The following is a 16,969-nucleotide window of genomic DNA, read 5'->3' as shown; positions in this document are numbered from 1 at the left end:
TTTATTATTTTCACACACACTATTAACATATGAATAGTTAAAAATGTTTATTTTCCATCATGAAAAACAAAAATAAAAATCCACGAATATACAGAGAATAAAGTTTTTACAGTGCATTGCAGTGTAATAAATACATTCAGGGGTAGCTGCAGAATTTGAAATGAACTGACCTACCAGGGTTCATTTGTTTCTCTTCAAGTCTTTTCACCTTCAAACTTTTAATTACCACATCACTATATTTCAATGCATCAGATAATGCACGTTCACCTCTCAGGGAAAAGGGCTCCTGTTCTTATGAAGACATAGCGTGCCGCTTTCTCACATCTACAACTGTTCTCTCAGCAGTCTTAAAAGAAATAGTTGGCTTTGTTTTACTGCTTTTACAAGCTGATTGGATGATATTCAAACTATGGCGCCTCATTCATTTACAATCATGTTATAGGTGCAGTCCACTATATCCTAATTTTTGCCATAATCACTCATATATCTTTTAATATGATTTTTATTATCTGATCAAACACCGGAACCTAAATCAGGTTTTCCTTGCAATTCAGCAGAAACACAAACTTGTCCAGTTTTCTCCAAAGCAGTAGCGACACTTCCTGTAACCACCATACTGGACAGGTTATTTGTAGAAGAGCACAGTGTTAAACAGAAAGTGTAAGCAGGAGTCTTGAAGATGTATCACGCCGTCTCTGGGTTTGCATGTTTATGGCTTGGATACAGCTGCCTGAATCACCTTGATGACTTCGCTGCAGGGCTGCAGGGTGTCATATTCTGCAAATACGTGACAAACATTCTCCATACCGGCTTCAATGCCCTTTGCCACAAAGCCAAACAACCTGTCGGCACAAAGAAACATGAGTCAGATTAATCTGCACCCCAAGAAGAAGATATTTTTCAAAGGGACCTCTTCTGCTTTTCATTATTTACTGTCAAATATATTGTTCTCAGTAGTATTCATAGAAGCCCCACCCACATCCTATTCAAACAATTGATTTATGAGGGGCAGCCAATAAGAAAAAAGCTGGCTTAAAAGGGAGGAGCTGACTGAAACACCTTATTTCAGAAAGAGGATGAGCTGAGTTCCTGCACCAAGACACAGTGTAAGATAAAGAAGGATTATTTTGAGCTGCTGCTGATGCAAAGCTACACTAATACAGCTAAAATGTGTAAATGAACAGAACAGGTCCCCTGTTTAGACTTGAAGTTCAGATTACCTTGCACCAAAACTTGAACCTCTCGTCCACCTGTGAGTATAAGACAGACAAATGTTCAGATTAGAAATGAAACACGTTGATGACCACCAGTGGAGATGATCTCTGACGTCTGCGCTCGCAGCTCATGTCGTGCATACTCACACTCGATTGTCTGGATCTTCACCACCGTAGCTCAGCATGTGTGCAGGGTAATGGCGCCTGAAGAAGAGCCTGCAAGAAACGATGAGTCTTGACCCAGTGTCACACACAGACCACACCTAAACAGCACGGCAGCACATAAAATCTCAGCAACACGTTGATTTCATGTGTTTTCTTACTTCCTGTTGATGTCTGTGAGAGTGACACCCTTCAGAGACACTTTCATGTTGACTATGGTTGGTGTGAAGGAACCCGGAGCCTTCTCGAGTGTTGAGGACACCGCCCTTTGCACTGCACAGGGGCCTGTCAGCATCTCAGTGGGGATGGCGTTAAGGTAGACAAAGTTGGAGGCTGTTGACAAGACAAACAAACACACTTGTTAAACACAGAGATGAGGGGTTGTTTCGATTCTGCCACTGGGAGACTTTAAGTACAGAAGGGAGTGTTGTCAGAAAGTAAGAAGCGCTGAGGAATGTCCTCAGACTCCCCATGTTTGTGTGTTAATAAAGGAGACGAGAAAACAATGTGTACTATCATTTATTTCTTCTTCTTTTATTAGTTGATTCTTTGTGATATCTTTGCAGTTGTTGTTTTAGGTTTTTTGTTTCTTTGTATTTCATTTGCACTATAATGACAAGCTTTGATTTATCAAATAACTTTTATGCAGAAGAGGAGTAAGCTCCACAAAGGAGGAAACTGACCAGGACGTTTGACCCAGGAACCTTCCTGCTGCAGGACTGTGCACCACTTTTACAAAATATTTTGTGTTTCAGTCCCTACTTCCTTTTTGCTTTGAAGTAATAAAAATATTCTTGTGATCCAGTTTCTGTAAAATGAAAGTTTGTCTTGTTGCTTTGGATGATTATATATTTTCACTTCGTTTATTTATTTTTCTGTTGAGAAATCTCTCAGTATTTCACTGAAGTAAATAAAATTTTGGGATACTTTGTCCTCCATTTATCTGTGTCGAAACAAAGATGGCTGCCTGCCTGGTTGAGTGGACTTGAGCCAAAACAGCTGGAATGTTTCAAAGCCTGAACATTTTTCTCCCACTTAGTGAAAGGAGACTTTGAGGAATGTGGAAAAGCCTTCAGGACGACGCTAAGTGTTTTTAATAATATCCTGAGTTTTTCAGACTTTAAAAGAAAAGTTCGGTCTTTGAACTCTCACTGATGAAGCAACACGTGGCTGTGGCGTGAAATCAGCAGCATCTCTAACGCCGTAGCTCTTTACCGAGAAGAGGTATTATTACCACCTGTGAGAGGCTTCACGGCTGTGGCAAGTCAAACTGCCTGACAGTCAGTCACGCTGTTTGCTCAGGAAGTCAATGCACATGAAAACAGGGGTGCAGGTAAAAGCAACACTTTATATTCTGCAGATAAAAGCGATGTGCAAACCCTCAAACCAGGCTTTCGATGTTCGTGAGCAAACCTCAGATAACAAGTCGGTGGGACACGGTAATATCAGCATTTCCTGCTTGGCTGCAGAGCAGAACAGTAGTGTTTATAACCGCAGGACAGGAAAAGGTTGAATGCAAGGGGGTTAATTGTTGTTGGTTTCTTAACTCTTCTTAACTCTATCATAACTCTGTTGGTCAGACTCCTGTTACTGCTTATTTTAGAGTTTAATTTGTTGGAGTTTAACTCTGACCCTGGCTGTGCTGAAGCACAGGTACAGCTTTGTGGCGAACAGAAGGAAACCTGCAGCTGCGCTATATTAGGTCACACTAACCTGTGTTTCCATTAGCTTAATTTTAAATTAAGCCCGTCCTAGTTTTTGGAGTGTTGGTGCAAAATTATGTATTTAATCATATCTTAAATCATAACTTATCATCAGTGTTTGCTGCTTAGAAAAGGTCCACTTTTTAATACCTTTAATATTGTGATCTGACAGAAAATGTCCAGTTTGTCTTTATTTTGGCAAAGGCAAAGAAGTCTTCCCCAAATCCTGGACACTGGACCAGGCCAGGTCCTGTACAGGCCATACTACTTATCTAAAAATGCCCAAACAGAGTTGTTGGGGCGTTACATGGACTCACCTATTTTGTTGTCGTCCTCTGAAGGTGCTCTCTCTTTTGCTCTCTCCTCTGCTGATCTCAGGTCTGTGTAGACAGATAAGATTTGAGTTTTTTATTTGAATTTGAGGGGCTTTACTGGCACAACAGTAACACCAAATGACTTAGAAATGACACTTTCAGTTGATTCAACATTAATGTTTTTTCCAGTGTTCGTGGTGTCTGTCCCTGATGTTGGGGGCGTGTTTGTCAATACTGAGCAGCAAGTTGTCCCTGTTCTTCTTCTGCTGGGAATATTTCTGCTTTTTTTTTTTTTTTTTAATGTGGCATTAAAGCACAATAGAACTTGTTCAAGTAAAGATCTGTTTTAGTGTCATGTTTCAGTTTTCTGCTCATTGCCAGTACATTAGCAGACTCTTGGAAACACCCCTGGTTTCCCTGCATTACTGTTTCTTCCTTTTTTCAGTTGCCAGCTTGTGGTCGCTGGAGCCGCACTCAGTTAGGATCTGTTCCTGCTTTTTGTCTCTGACGTGAGAAAGATAACCCGACAATCCATAATTTGAAGAAACATTCTCATTTAGTTTGGCTTTTAACTTCTTTCCAAAATAGTTTTAGTTGTTAGAATTTGGTTTGGAAAGTAGCCCTACTGTGAGAAAGGCCAAGCGTCTGAGTGAGGACACCTTCCTACCTCGTTATATCTTTGACACAGACAGAAAAACACAATCGACTATATCTAAGGGATGGTCATGACCTCAGTGATGCCACTCATTGGTTTGTGTCCATCATTTTGATTGGTCGAAAGGGTAATTTTGGTTGTCAGCACCACATAAGAAGTGTGGCTTGGAGCTGACTGAGGACATTGCTCACTCATTGACTTGCATCTTGTGATTGACAGGTTATTAGCCAATAAGTATATCCTGGAGAACCCTCCTTTGTGACTGATGATGATCATGATTTACAAAATGAACTAAATATTTTATTCAGTATTACCTGAAACTACAGGTTGAGCCCGACTGCAGCTGGTCTAAAACGCTGCAGCACAGTTACTAAGTCAGTTTCTGAATTGTCTTTAAGATTTTATTGTTTGTTTTTAAGGCATTGCAGGAATTAGCGGCTTCATACCTTTTCTGATCTTTTGAACCAGTACACTTCTTCAAAGTCACTGAGGTCTGCAGAACAAACTCCTGGCTTTCCTGAGGTCCAGATTAAAGCACAGAGGCGATCAGGCCTTGGCTTAAAAAGCTTAATTCCCAGCAGTTCTTTTTAACCCTTTCCTAAAAGCTCAGACTCGATCACTGTTAAGTTCAGCTCGAGCTAATATGACTGAAATTAAGCCTTCATTCAAAAATATCTTTATATAGTATGAATGGTTGTCTACAGCTGCTTTTGTCTCCAGATGGTTCAGTCTCTCTCACATAGTCTCTTTCTGCAGCACACAGCAGGTATCTGTCACTCTCAGGGCCCAGCAGTTGTCCTTTGCAGTCGATTCATTATATTGAAGGAAATATGTTAAAGGCCCCTTTAGAAATACACTTTAAAACAAAAAGTCAAACTCCATTATTTTAATGTTTATGAACCAATATTGTTTGCAAACTTTGGAAAGGATGCAGGTTTAAGGCAATCTGATAGTTTTCAAACATGAAGATTACTTTTATTATTTATTCTTTATTAAGTCTCAGCACTAAAAAAGTTAAGTGCTGGTCTCCTGCAGGTTTTAGATCTCACCCTGGGTCAACACACCTGAATCAAATGATTAGTTCGTTACCAGGCCTCTGGAGAACGTCAAGACATGTTGAGGAGGTCATTTGAATCAGCTGTGTTGGAACAAGGATACATCTAAAACCTGCAGGACACCGGCCCTCAAGGCCTGGAGTTGCCTACTCCTGGTGTGTGTGTGCAGTAATAACAAAGGCTCAGTTACCGTGGCAGTAGAGGCATAATCTGCAGGGTAAGGCGTACGCAGAAATGGTGTGCTGGTACACCAGGGCAGAGAGACTACCTGCAAAGACACAAAGCAAATCACAGCTCCAGCTGAGTACAGATAAGCAACTTTCTGATTGGCTATTTCAAGAACAATAAAATTTGAACTTTATCCTCAACACTTTGCCAGGTCTGAAGACAACCTACAGAGTTTTGTTATGACACAGAGACTCACTACAGTATAAATCCTTCTGCTGCTATGATGACTGTTTTTCCATATTTCAGTGACAACGTTACTGTAACGTTACATATCTGTGGTGACAGACATATCAGTACATGGCCATGGGTGTCTGATTACAAACCAGTGACCCACACTACTGATAAGAAAGGTTCTTTGGGTGTGAGAATACACACCCTTTGTACTAATGCTCAAGGGTAAGATCCATGGCACTCATGCCCACCCACATCCCAGGAGGCGAGAGATCTCTGAGTCAGAGCAGCACTCGCTTTTTAAACAGACGAGTGAATTCTCGGTGGGTATGAAACTGATAACTCGACTCACCAAAGTAGGGTTCCTGAGAAGAGCCTTTAATGCGCACGCCTTTGGCAGATGATTCAATGAGGAAGTGTCTGATAAGATCAGAGCTGCTTTCCCCTGTTTTGACAAAAGGACAAATGTCAGAGAATGAACAATATATGAAGGCAATGTGATAAAGAAGCACTGGAATAACCCTTTCCCACCAGTTTCTTCAAAAAAGAAGACACAGAACCACATAATTGCTCGTGTTGACGTCAGTGGCTGTGTGGCAGGGCACCGCAAGATGTTCATCAGCGATTGGCAAATGTAACCTACGAATTCTTTCACCCGGCTTCAGTAGCGCTGCTGCACAGGATTCCCAAACCTTTCGAAATGTGAGCTTGTTCTTAAAAGGCGCTGAAGCAGAGCTGCCTCTGCACAGCACTGAGACCACAATGATGGAAGAGAGGCATTAGTTACTAATGGCGCTGGATGGCAGTGATTTCTGAATGTGAGAGACGCAGGGTACATAAAGCTTTCAAAAAACATTATGTTGCTGCTGTAATAAGTAAAGTGCTGCCATTCATTCAGTGCGTTTTGCCTCCATACAGCCCAGATAAATTAGATTTAATAAATGTAGAGTTTTTCAGGTAGTTGTCTCCTGTCATTTGCTGTGATCAGGGAGTTAATTTACTTTAATTTAAAATTCATGCTGACTTACAAGGCCACCATAAACACATAAATGAGGCCATCAACGATCTGATGTTGTCGTCCTGTCCTATGTTTTTCCCCCTAAGGACTGACTAGTGCCGGTCTGTCGGTAAAATAGAGTCGCAGAGCTTTACAGCCTAATTTATTGGCCGTTCTCACGAGCAGTGCTGCGAGGTTTCAGGGCATGCACTCTCTTCTTTTGTTCCTCACTTTTTTGGGAGGCTAGGTGATTATCAGCATGCACATGATGCTGTCAGTCATGTGCATGGAAATTATAACAGAAAAGAATGACAAATATACTATTACAGTGTTGGATGCTCATCTTAAACTAGCAGAAGTTTTGTTCGGTAATCTCTGGGAGCGGAAAGCTCACATTGAGAGCAGATATTCATCCACCTGCTGTTTGAACCTGCTGTTTGAACCTTCTGTTTGTACGGAGCAACCAATCAGGTGAAAGTTCATTTAAAGGGAGAGGAGCTAAAATGATTCATTTATGACAAAGGGTAAACTGAGGGACTGCACTGAGACCAGAGTTAAGGATAGATTGGTGCTGTAAGCGAGCAGAACAGACAGCCTTTACATGTCTGTATGTGAAGGATTTATAACTTTAGCTTAGCTAAGGCAAACTGTTTGGTCTCACTGAGTTAATTAGTGCTTTTAGTTCCATTTTATAGCCTTACATTTTTGTGGCTGGTTTAAATAAAAGAGGCATTATTATATAATGTTCTGCTAAAGAAAACCATGCTAAATAGGAAAAACATGTTGCTAGATTGCCCGGGATGTAGGGATTAATTCGATGGATGGAGCCTGTCAGTGAAGTGGTCTCAGAGCTTGAGCAACGCTCACATATCCCGCATTCCTGAAAGGGATGAAAACGTACAAATCTACAAACGAGGCAAGCCTCAAAATTGTTTCGTGAGTGAGGTCCTTTTTTCCCCTCACCGACTGCTTACAGTGCCGTAAACAGCTGGTTTTCTCTTGTGTTTATACAAGGTATACTGTGGTAGGAAAAAATGACAGCACTGCGTGCTAGCACGCCACAGATCGCTTGATGTCGTCAGCAGAGTTGGGTAAGGCATGCGCTGCAGGGCTCTGGTATAGACCAGAGCATTTATGTAAAATTAGAGATCTTTATACACCGTCTGTGTTATATATGAGTAACAACAACAGCAATACGCTACACTGTATTCATGCTTTGTGTGTGCAGTTGTGTTTTTTGTGGCTTTAAGATCTTCTGTTTCCTGGATCTGACTGATTTCTGCTTTTGAAACTGAGGTCAGGCCACTGCTCTTACTAGTGAGCTTACCTGGATAGGCAGCAGCAGTAAAGCTGGTGGGCGTTTGATCTACCTTCATGGCCAAACCAAAACTGCCTCTGTAGGAGGTGCTGTCTCTCACCACAAAGGTTCCTGCTTCCTTGTCTTTTACCAGAGCTTCAGCTAGAATAAATAAGACATCAAAAATGCTCAGAAAAATGCAACAATGTGTGTTTTATTACTCAAGAAAAACACTTATGGATCACTTTAGCTTGATGGCACAGTTTCAGAGTTTGAACAAAGCTTTCGAGAAGATTCCCATTGATGGAAAAGCACTGAATGTGTTTAACTTTGTGGTGAATGCTTTCATGCTGAATTGCATCAACATTTTGTACTTTAAGCAGGACTGTGAAATGAAATTGTTACTTTTGAGACCTCCTCAAACAAATCCACTGTGAATTTAGTGCTTTTACTGTAAGGTCTTCGTGTGATGCTTGCTTGGGTCTCACCTTTTGCTCTGCTGATGTGTGGACGGAACCAAAACTTTGACGTATCCATGACAAATTTCATCGATGGCTGGCTGCCGTTAAAACGGGCTTGAGAACTGGAATATGTTGGTTTTGACACAGGGTTCCTCTGGAGTAACTCGATCTGTGGTTCAGGGCTGTGCAGGTCCTGTTGAGGTGCACCGTTGACTAACAGTACGGGAATATCGGTCAGTGACCCTGAGACTGGGCCGTTCTGTGCTCTTCTGCTGTTCACTTCCTGTAAATGTCCTCGCTTTGTCTTCAAGGGCTTCTCCAGGCTTTGCCTGTTATTACATGGCTTCATTCTGGAATCGTCACTAAAGGAGCCGGGTAGCATGGACTCTGGAAAATCAGCATCTTCACCGGTTAAGGAGAGGTTACTATGAGGAAAGAAAAAGGAGGAAAAATAACGTTGGAAACACAAGGTTCTTTTGCAGTGAGACATTTTTTTTAAATTTTAATTCCCTGTAGAAGGATAACTATAATTAAAGGAACAAAGACTTTAATAAAAAACATGTTTTTTGTTTTTTGAATTTAAAAGTGTTTTTGTAATTATCCTGTGCAGAAGCAAACCTCTTCGAGAGGCTTACCTTACTTTGTGAATGAAAAGGTCTTCTTAATGATTAGCATGGTTAAATTGAGGTTCTAGTCACTTAAGCCTCTTTTCCATTATTACCTACTGGGCTTGACTAGGCACAGTTTTCACCTGTTACCAGGTACTTTTTTAGTACCTGCTTGGCCGGGGTTCCAAGCAATCCGAGCAGGTACTAAAATGTGACGTCATCGACTGCATGCCACCAATTGGCTGGTCAGTAGCATCACTCTACGAGTCATGAGAGTGTTTTGTTCACGGAAATCAAAACTGGCATTTTTGAAACCCGACAACTGGGAAATGGCAACAAAAAACAACTCAGTGATCCCCAAGTCTGACAAAAATCCACAGACCGAGCAGCAGGTTTATTCTTGTCCACCTTTGTTGTAGCGTTCGTGCTGCGTATTAATTAAGTTGTGGGACGCTTGGACACGTTGGCATGACAAAGATCACGCGCATTTGGAGGTACTAAATTATAATGGAAAACCAGTCGATCCGAGTAGGTTTTACGGCACTACATTAAGGCACAAAGTGGTTTTAAACCAAAGTACAGCGCCGCTTAGTTCAAATGCAGTCAACAGCTCTTTAACACAATACATGTTTTTGGAAATGCAAGTCAGTTTTCTTCTTTTCTGTTGATAGATTAAGTTATTTTCTTAATATTTCAAACTATTTCAGAACAAAAGAAATTACAGTGGGTAACTGGTTATCAAATGGTAAAAGCTAAAATAAAAGCAAAGAATTGTGTGTTAAATGTCTTTTGCCTTAGATATATGCAGACTGTGCTTGTGTATAGTGCCCTGCTAAATAAAAGCAGGAGACTGAGCCAAGAAAAACCATGAAAAGTCTTTTCTAGGGCTTCCTATTAAAAGTGTCACTAAGTTCTTCCTCATGGAAGACTGTCGTGGAGTCTTTACCTCTAATTATAATGCACCTTTAGACGACTGTTGCGATGTAAACTGGTGCTGCGGGTATAGAACAAATTGAACATAAGGTTGTGCAGTATTTTAGGCCTAGTGCAACCTGACCTATTTTTTTCTAGCTACAGTTTTGAGTTGCTCTATAAATACATGACAAACAGACACTCGTGAAGTACACATTAAACACTCATTGATTATAAAAGCGCACAGCGGTAAGGATAAACTTGAGGACTATGTGATTGTGCTTGTTCAAAATGTAGACTGCGGGTTGCAGGTTTCGTGATAAGAACTCAAGTGGGTGATTGAAATCATTTCTCACAGGAAATCAAAAGACAGAAATAACCAAAAATAAATAAAGATGAGTCACAATAAGTTGTAAGACCTGTTTTAGATCAGGGGAGAGATGCATGTCAGAAATTGTTTCATGTCAGAAATTTGGAGTACATGGACATAAATTGTCCTGATTTCATAGTAAATTCAGTAAAAATGTGAAACTAGTGTATTTCACTGGGAAGTACAGTTAGTTTCTGCATGTCCCCCCCCCCCCCCCCCCCCCTTCCCTTTCTTTAAATAAGGAGAATCTCGACTTTGTGTTTAGAAATGAACCCTAACACTTGTGAAAGGATTGAGCATAATGCTGTGAAACTGTGTTAAAACTCGTTCAGGCCTGCTTGAAGTTTGAGACTTGGAGTTGGAGTTTGGCTCTTACCTGTGATGGTTAAAGTTTGGAGTAAGACGCTTGGGAAAGCAATAATATCTGTGTGTGTGTGTGTTTGTGTGTGTGTGACCCTCGCCTACACACAGAATGGAACAGCTTTTAGTCACAATGTGAGCACTGCTCATCCAAGTCGATCAGGCCTTCTCTGCTCGTGTCGCCTCAAAATACTCACCATGTTTAAAGTGGATCAGTTTTCAAGACCAGAGAAGTGGACAGAATGGAAGACATTTGTATCATGATGGGATGTCTTACTGAGTTTTACCTGCCAAGGATGTAGCTGGTGTCCGAGCAGGTCGAGGTGGAGAGCAATGAGGCGGTGCTGTTTCTGTTGGAGTGTGACAGCCGCAGTGATCCTTGGCAAAAGTCATTCTTCGGTGAGGGGTTTCGCCTGGGTGCGCTGCCAAATGGCAGCGGGGGCAGAGAGGACGTTGGGGAGCTGGAGAAAACCAGCGTCCCTTGGGGACTGCATCTGAGGCCGTTGTGTGTGGGGATGGGTATACTCGGGGACACCGAGGGGACCACTGTGGGTGATGAAATGGTTGAACAGCCTCTAGGAATGAGCACAACTTCAGAGAAATCTTCATCTGAGCAAGAGGCATCTGTGGGTGGAAGGGTGAGATGTTAGTATTGGGAGGGAGGGAGTTTATTCTGGTGAGGAAAAAACAGTGTTGGTTTGGTTTATATCAGCAGAACTGGCTTGGTGTGTATGTAAGGACACCGTTGCCAGGTATTTTTGTCATGCAGGTACCTGCTTGCACAGAGTGTTCTTTGAGTTGCACATTTGTACTGTTGCTAGAACATTAGATCGCCTAGAGGAGCCTCAGCCACTTCTTGATTCGTCAGGATCAAGGTGGTGATCGGCACAATTTACGCCCTTAAGAAAATGCCATAGCATGTGGTGTCTGTATATGCCAGACGAGCGGCTTCTGCAACCAGAGTTGCATAATTATGACTAATGTTCATGCAGAAAGAGCGAAATCTGCCTGAATATGGAGATATTTCTCCACACTGCTGCTTGATTTCCTTTAAACTTATTCACCTTTTCAGAACACGTGACAGTTTCATAAACACACGACCAAACTTCTCTGAAGAAAAGATCAGAAACAGGAAACCCATTTATTTTTACACATATGTATGTATGCTTTGACTCTTGCGCACACTTTCTGATGAAAGCAGGACTGAATGAGGCACCGTTGTTCCACCCCGTGACTGCTCTCTGAGCCTTTTCAGTCTGTAGCTGTAACACATGCAGGGTGTGGTACAAGTCTGGGCAATAATCCCAGGACAGACAAAGTGGTGCAATTACAACATGATTAAAAATATTAAAACTATCTCAGAAAGGGTGGGTAAATTTCCAGAGCCCAAGGCTATCTGTACTATTTGTTTACAAGGGTGGCTATGGTTTTACTGTGCTCTGTGTCACACCTCTGAAAGCTGGGAGCTTTCAAGAGTTAGACTGAAGCATAACAAAGGGCTAAACAGGCCCTTTGTACATGTTATATCTGGTCCACATATCACTCTAAATTGTAAGTAAATTTAACTTTTCTACAATAGTATATTTAGGTAAATGATCAGAAAGCAGATTTAACATGTAGGTACCAAATGTGTAGGCAACATTAAGTTGCTTTGGTTTATTGCTGAAAGTGTGATAACATAATGGGTGAAACATGATGACAAGTTTTCCCAGCACACTGCCTGTAACCAGGTTCCAACAGGGTCAAGGGGAGTAATTTTAAGAGAGATGAGAAACTGATGACTTCTTTACCAACAAGCAATGTTTTTACACGCTTGAATCCACAGCAGCAGAGAAAAAAGCTTTGAAAAAGTTGCTGAACTGATTTTAAGAGACATGCAACCAAAGCAATATTTAATCTTGCTTATGACCACTCTGCATGAAGTGTCTGAGTTTGAAGTGTCTTTGAAATTGTCTTATTACTGTTTGGACTAATGAAATAGCTTTAAACCCTCTTTAAACCCTGGGGCGATCGTGGCTCAAGAGTTGGGAGGTCGCCTTGTAATCGGAAGGTTGCCGGTTCGAGCCCCGGCTTGGACAGTCTCGGTCGTTGTGTCCTTGGGCAAGACACTTCACCCGTTTCCTACTGGTGGTGGTCAGAGGGCCCGGTGGCGCCAGTGTCCGGCAGCCTCGCCTCTGTCAGTGCGCCCCAGGGTGGCTGTGGCTACAATGTAGCTCCATCACCTGTGTGTGAATGGGTGGATGACTGGATATGTAAAGCGCTTTGGGGTCCTTAGGGACTAGTAAAGCGCTATATAAATACAGGCCATTTTTATCTCTTCCCTGTCAACTTAAGGAGGACCTAGCATACTGGTCCTTATATTCTGCCATATATATATATAACTGTCAGAATCGTGAAGGCCTGAATCAAATATGGCGTTTTAATCTAGTCAGGTTAGTGTTTGTGACCTCAGTAAGCGCCACCCTTCGCAGGGTGCTGCTATATTTCTGCTGGTGCATGGTTTCAAAATGAATATTATATCGCTTGAAAAAACCGTAGAAGTGGCTTTGAGGTCAATTAGATGTAGATTTTCTGTGAAACTGCACTTGGCAATTTTAGGCTTTTATACGTAACTGATTTCAGAGCAATAAAGTTGCTATATGGTACCCGTTAACCACACAATTTTTCAAGTTCAGTTTCCCACACAGCAAGCAAGTTTTGACTGTCTCTCGTTTGAGTTTGATGCATCTGCAATAAAGTGATGTGAGGTTGAATTGGGTAGAGCAAGAGAAGTGTTTACAGTCTTACTGTACCTGCAGGGGGGCTGAGACATGTGGGACTTTTGCTGCATTGGATGGGTTCAAATGTGGGATCCAGTTCCAAGATTAACTGGTTGAGATTTTCCAGAGAAATGTCGAGATCAGGATCATCATGGTGGGTGACTGTCTCTTGTGACGGTTCCAAGCAAATAGTTTGGCCCACTCTGAGAACATGACTGGGTATCGTGTGTGCCAAGCCTTTAACTGTAGGCATCATGTTAGGGGAGCTCAGAGTCTTCTGTGCGTGCCTGCCAAAGGCCAGAGAGAGACAATGGAGAGAGATCGGTTATTCTGTCATGAATGAAATGAAAGCCTTGCCATTGTTGTTTTTGTATAACAGACGCATCAAAAGGTCTTTTCCCCCCCGATACTGTGCACCACACATGGGTACCCATCCTGAGTTTTTCAGTGTTGCTTTTGGAGAAAGTAGCAAAGTAGCAATTGCATTTTTAACAGAAGGTTCCAAAAGCTGTGCAACTTGTTGCCCTATGCTGACATTAGCAATACAGAAAGACTGGAAACGGTGGAGAAAAAGGACCCTGTGAATGTGTATAAGGACATCTGGAGTTGAAAAGGCCTTTGAAAAGGGAGTGTTGGTGCAGACTCAGAAGCTTTTGAAGGCTAAAGGCAGAATAGGTGGGAACAGACACAACAGACACTGCTCAGTTTGAGAACAGAGGGAGGAGTACGATTTCCATCCTGCTATTGATACCGGTGGCATTTATGAAACAAAGACCTGGGTTCTCGTGGACCCTAAAGTCTTAAAGTATTGAATTCAGTATTCTAAAAACAAGTCTTATGTGTAGCCTTTGAGAAATAATTGATCGCACGTCAGCTGAGATGAGCTTCGGGCACTCTTGGACCCCGAATTGGACGAGTGGAAAATGAAAATGGAGCCAACAGTAGTCATATTTTGAGAGTTCTAGGAATGACTTGGAGAAGTGCAAAACCAGCAACATGGATTTAACCAAGGCATGGCTGAAACTGGTTCCAGGCATAGTTCATGTTGTGCAGAAAGTGATGTAAACTTGGCACGAATTCAAGCTGGATCTGGATTCAACTCAAGGTGGACTCGTAAATTTCTACATGTTATCCAGAACCAACAAGTTAGCCTGCATACATTAGTACAGTTTGTTGGGGATGTTTTGTTTTATGGTTTTGTCATTTGGGGTCTAGCCAAATGACCTCCCAGCCTAGCAGAAGTTAAGAAAAAAACAATAAAGAGCCTGCTATATGCCACACTTCTCTGTGTTTCCAGTAATGACACTTTGATTTCCATAGAGGTGCAGCACTTTAGGAGGATAAACCTACAATAAGGGCAAAAATGCTCAGAAACTGTTGGGCTTTCAGAGAGCTAGAGGTCCAGTGAACCAGAAAAATTAAATAACCTGGAGTGACTGCTTTATCTTCAGCTGTGGTCCTAAATTCCTTTAAAATGACTTCGAAGCCTAAGTTGCTTTCAGCTTCAGGAACTCTGCAGAAAGCTAAACCTGAACATTTGTTGGGCAGCTGTGGCGGGTTGTCCACATCAGCGTGGACTACAGTGACGGCTAATCTGAAAAAGTTGTTGTTGCTGTAAAAAATAAACAGTGTGCGTCCTAGAGTGCAGCACCCAGTATGAGTCAGTACTTCTTACAGACCGCGCCGTGCAACATGTTTCTCAATCGTTATTATAACAGCACGTGGTGAATAATGACTCGAGCTGAGTAAATGCCATGTTTCACTGCTGACATCAGCATGAATAGCTGCTCACGCAGGGCTGCGTAATATGGTAAATGGCCTGTATTTGTATTAGTCCCTAAGGACCCCAAAGCGCTTTACACATCCAGTCATCCACCCATTCACACACTGGTGATGGCAGCTACATTGTAGCCACATCCGCCCTGGGGCGCACTGACTAATATGTGGGAGGATTGGCTCATCTGTCTCCCTCTTTTAAACTTTAGACAAGGTGTAGTGCTCAGTGAGTCACTCAGGTGAGTGGCTGTTACCATGGCAACTCTAATGTTTTCCTAAAACAGGAAAAGCTTGTAAGGAGTGAGATGTGCATTGTGGAAAGAATTTCCATTTCTTTTCAAGGGAAATTCATATTATTAACAACATTTTCAGCTCATGAAGAACACACACTGAGCATCACAAAGGTCCAACTTAGTCTGTGAAACAGTGCATGAAATACACTACAGCTCATATAGCAGCTGGATACGTTTTTTTAAATCTCAGAAAATAAGAGCATAATATTGCGATTATTTGGTTTCATGTAGTGTCCCTGCCATGTCGCGCTATAATAAACACTTAAGTCTGCATTCGTAATTAACAGGAAGGAACTTAAAATGAGGACCTGCTGCTGTTAGTTGCAAACCTTTGCTGCAGATGATATCCTGTTTATTGTTACAAGTAACAAAAAAAGTCCTCTTACCTTGCTATCTTCTGATCAGTATCCTTGCCGTGATGCTGCTTACCGTCTGACTCTGCAGTGTGTTGCACTCAAAGTGTTGGATGCTTTTATTAATCAAATCCCAACCCTCTTCCCAGTGAGCCTATCAGCAGCAAGGATCACGACTCCCTGCCGCTCCAGGTGATGATGTCATACCAGCACTAATTTTTATGGATGGATTTTTTTTTTCACTCGTGTTTCTTTGAAACAGACACCCTATTAAACTCAGTGAGTCTTTTTTTTTTTTTTTTTTGTAATTTTGTAATTTTGTCAATAAAATGCAGAGTTACTCTTGGTGAGGAGATGCCAGCATTAATATAGAGCTTAACAAATTGTTCAGATCAAAGGACGTTATGGACATTTCAAAATGTGAGGGCTTGATGTAGCCCTGCAACAGACTGGTGACCTGTCCCAGGTGTGCCCTGCTCTTCCCCTATAACAGCTGGTGTATAGTTAATAATATATTGCTCCACTATTACCCAAGACTGCTTTAACTATTAAATGAATACAGTCAGAATGTGTGTTGCATTAAACACACCCCTTTATCTGTGAGTACACACTGATAAAGATAAAAATTAGTGTGTAAATGAAAACAGAATGCAATGGTTTGCTAATCTCATAAACCTGAACAAAGACGCTCTGGGTGTAGGTCAAATGTTGACTGGATGAAAAGTTGCCTTAGAAACAAGAGCAGAGTTCACTGAAGGCAAATAAGTGTGTGTGTGTGGTGGTGGTGAGGGGGGCATGAAATATCAAGAGAAGCACAATGAGTGGACATGTTTTATTGTTTTTAACACAGTTTCAGTTCACTACAAAGCCGTTCTTTGTGTGTTCTTTGGATGCTGCTCAATCATAGTTCCTTTTATTCTTTCTTTACTAAAACAAACCTTGAGATATCCCTGTGTTTAAACCTCTGTTTGTAGAATTAAAGCTGTGAACATGTTGCGGTCTCTCCTGTGTAAAAACAAAATATATATTTTTTTATTAGTCCTTTATTTATCCAGGTAAAAAATCTCATTGAGATTAAAAATCTCATTTCCAAGAGAGACCTGGCATCATGGTAACAAAAGTCACAATACACGTACCACATAAGTACATAACATTTAAAACAAATACAATATCCCATACCAACATGTGAAAAATATACAATAACAGATCAAATTAAGAGTACATTAAAAACAATCACACTCAGTAAAAGAGTTGTTCTCTCGTTCCTTTAAGACAGACTTA

At 41.5% G+C, this 16,969-nt stretch overlaps 1 protein-coding gene across 1 annotated transcript; it reads right to left on the bottom strand.

Moving 5' to 3' along the window:
* Positions 1-32: 32 nt before the first annotated feature.
* Positions 33-15,773, bottom strand: LOC146708521 (tensin-4-like). Its single transcript, XM_085460459.1, has 12 exons — positions 15,722-15,773; positions 13,300-13,553; positions 10,795-11,131; positions 8,285-8,682; positions 7,827-7,958; positions 5,855-5,947; positions 5,294-5,371; positions 3,397-3,459; positions 1,538-1,709; positions 1,362-1,430; positions 1,221-1,250; positions 33-842 (listed from the first exon to the last, which is right to left on the bottom strand). Exons 2-12 carry the CDS (start codon positions 13,520-13,522, stop codon positions 710-712), a joined length of 1,728 nt encoding a protein of 575 aa, XP_085316585.1. The 5' UTR covers positions 13,523-13,553; positions 15,722-15,773; the 3' UTR covers positions 33-709.
* Positions 15,774-16,969: the final 1,196 nt, after the last annotated feature.

The sequence above is a fragment of the Copadichromis virginalis genome, linkage group LG6 (assembly GCF_057382275.1).
Source record: "Copadichromis virginalis isolate Kocher_CV1m ecotype Utaka linkage group LG6, C_Virginalis_male_GT1.1, whole genome shotgun sequence".
Lineage (NCBI taxonomy): Eukaryota > Metazoa > Chordata > Actinopteri > Cichliformes > Cichlidae > Copadichromis > Copadichromis virginalis.
The sequence above is the reverse complement of the archived record's forward strand: the minus strand, read 5'-3'. Positions and strand labels throughout refer to the sequence as shown.

Excerpts from the sequence above, each read along its gene's own strand:
- LOC146708521 (XM_085460459.1), bottom strand. The coding sequence starts at position 13,522 with ATGATGCCTACAGTTAAAGGCTTGGCACACACGATACCCAGTCATGTT. Across the intron at positions 8,683-10,794 it reads ACCAGCTACATCCTTGGCAG|TAACCTCTCCTTAACCGGTG; the intron begins GTAAAACTCAGT and ends CTTTCCTCATAG. Across the intron at positions 1,710-3,396 it reads AGAGGACGACAACAAAATAG|CCTCCAACTTTGTCTACCTT; the intron begins GTGAGTCCATGT and ends TCTTGTCAACAG.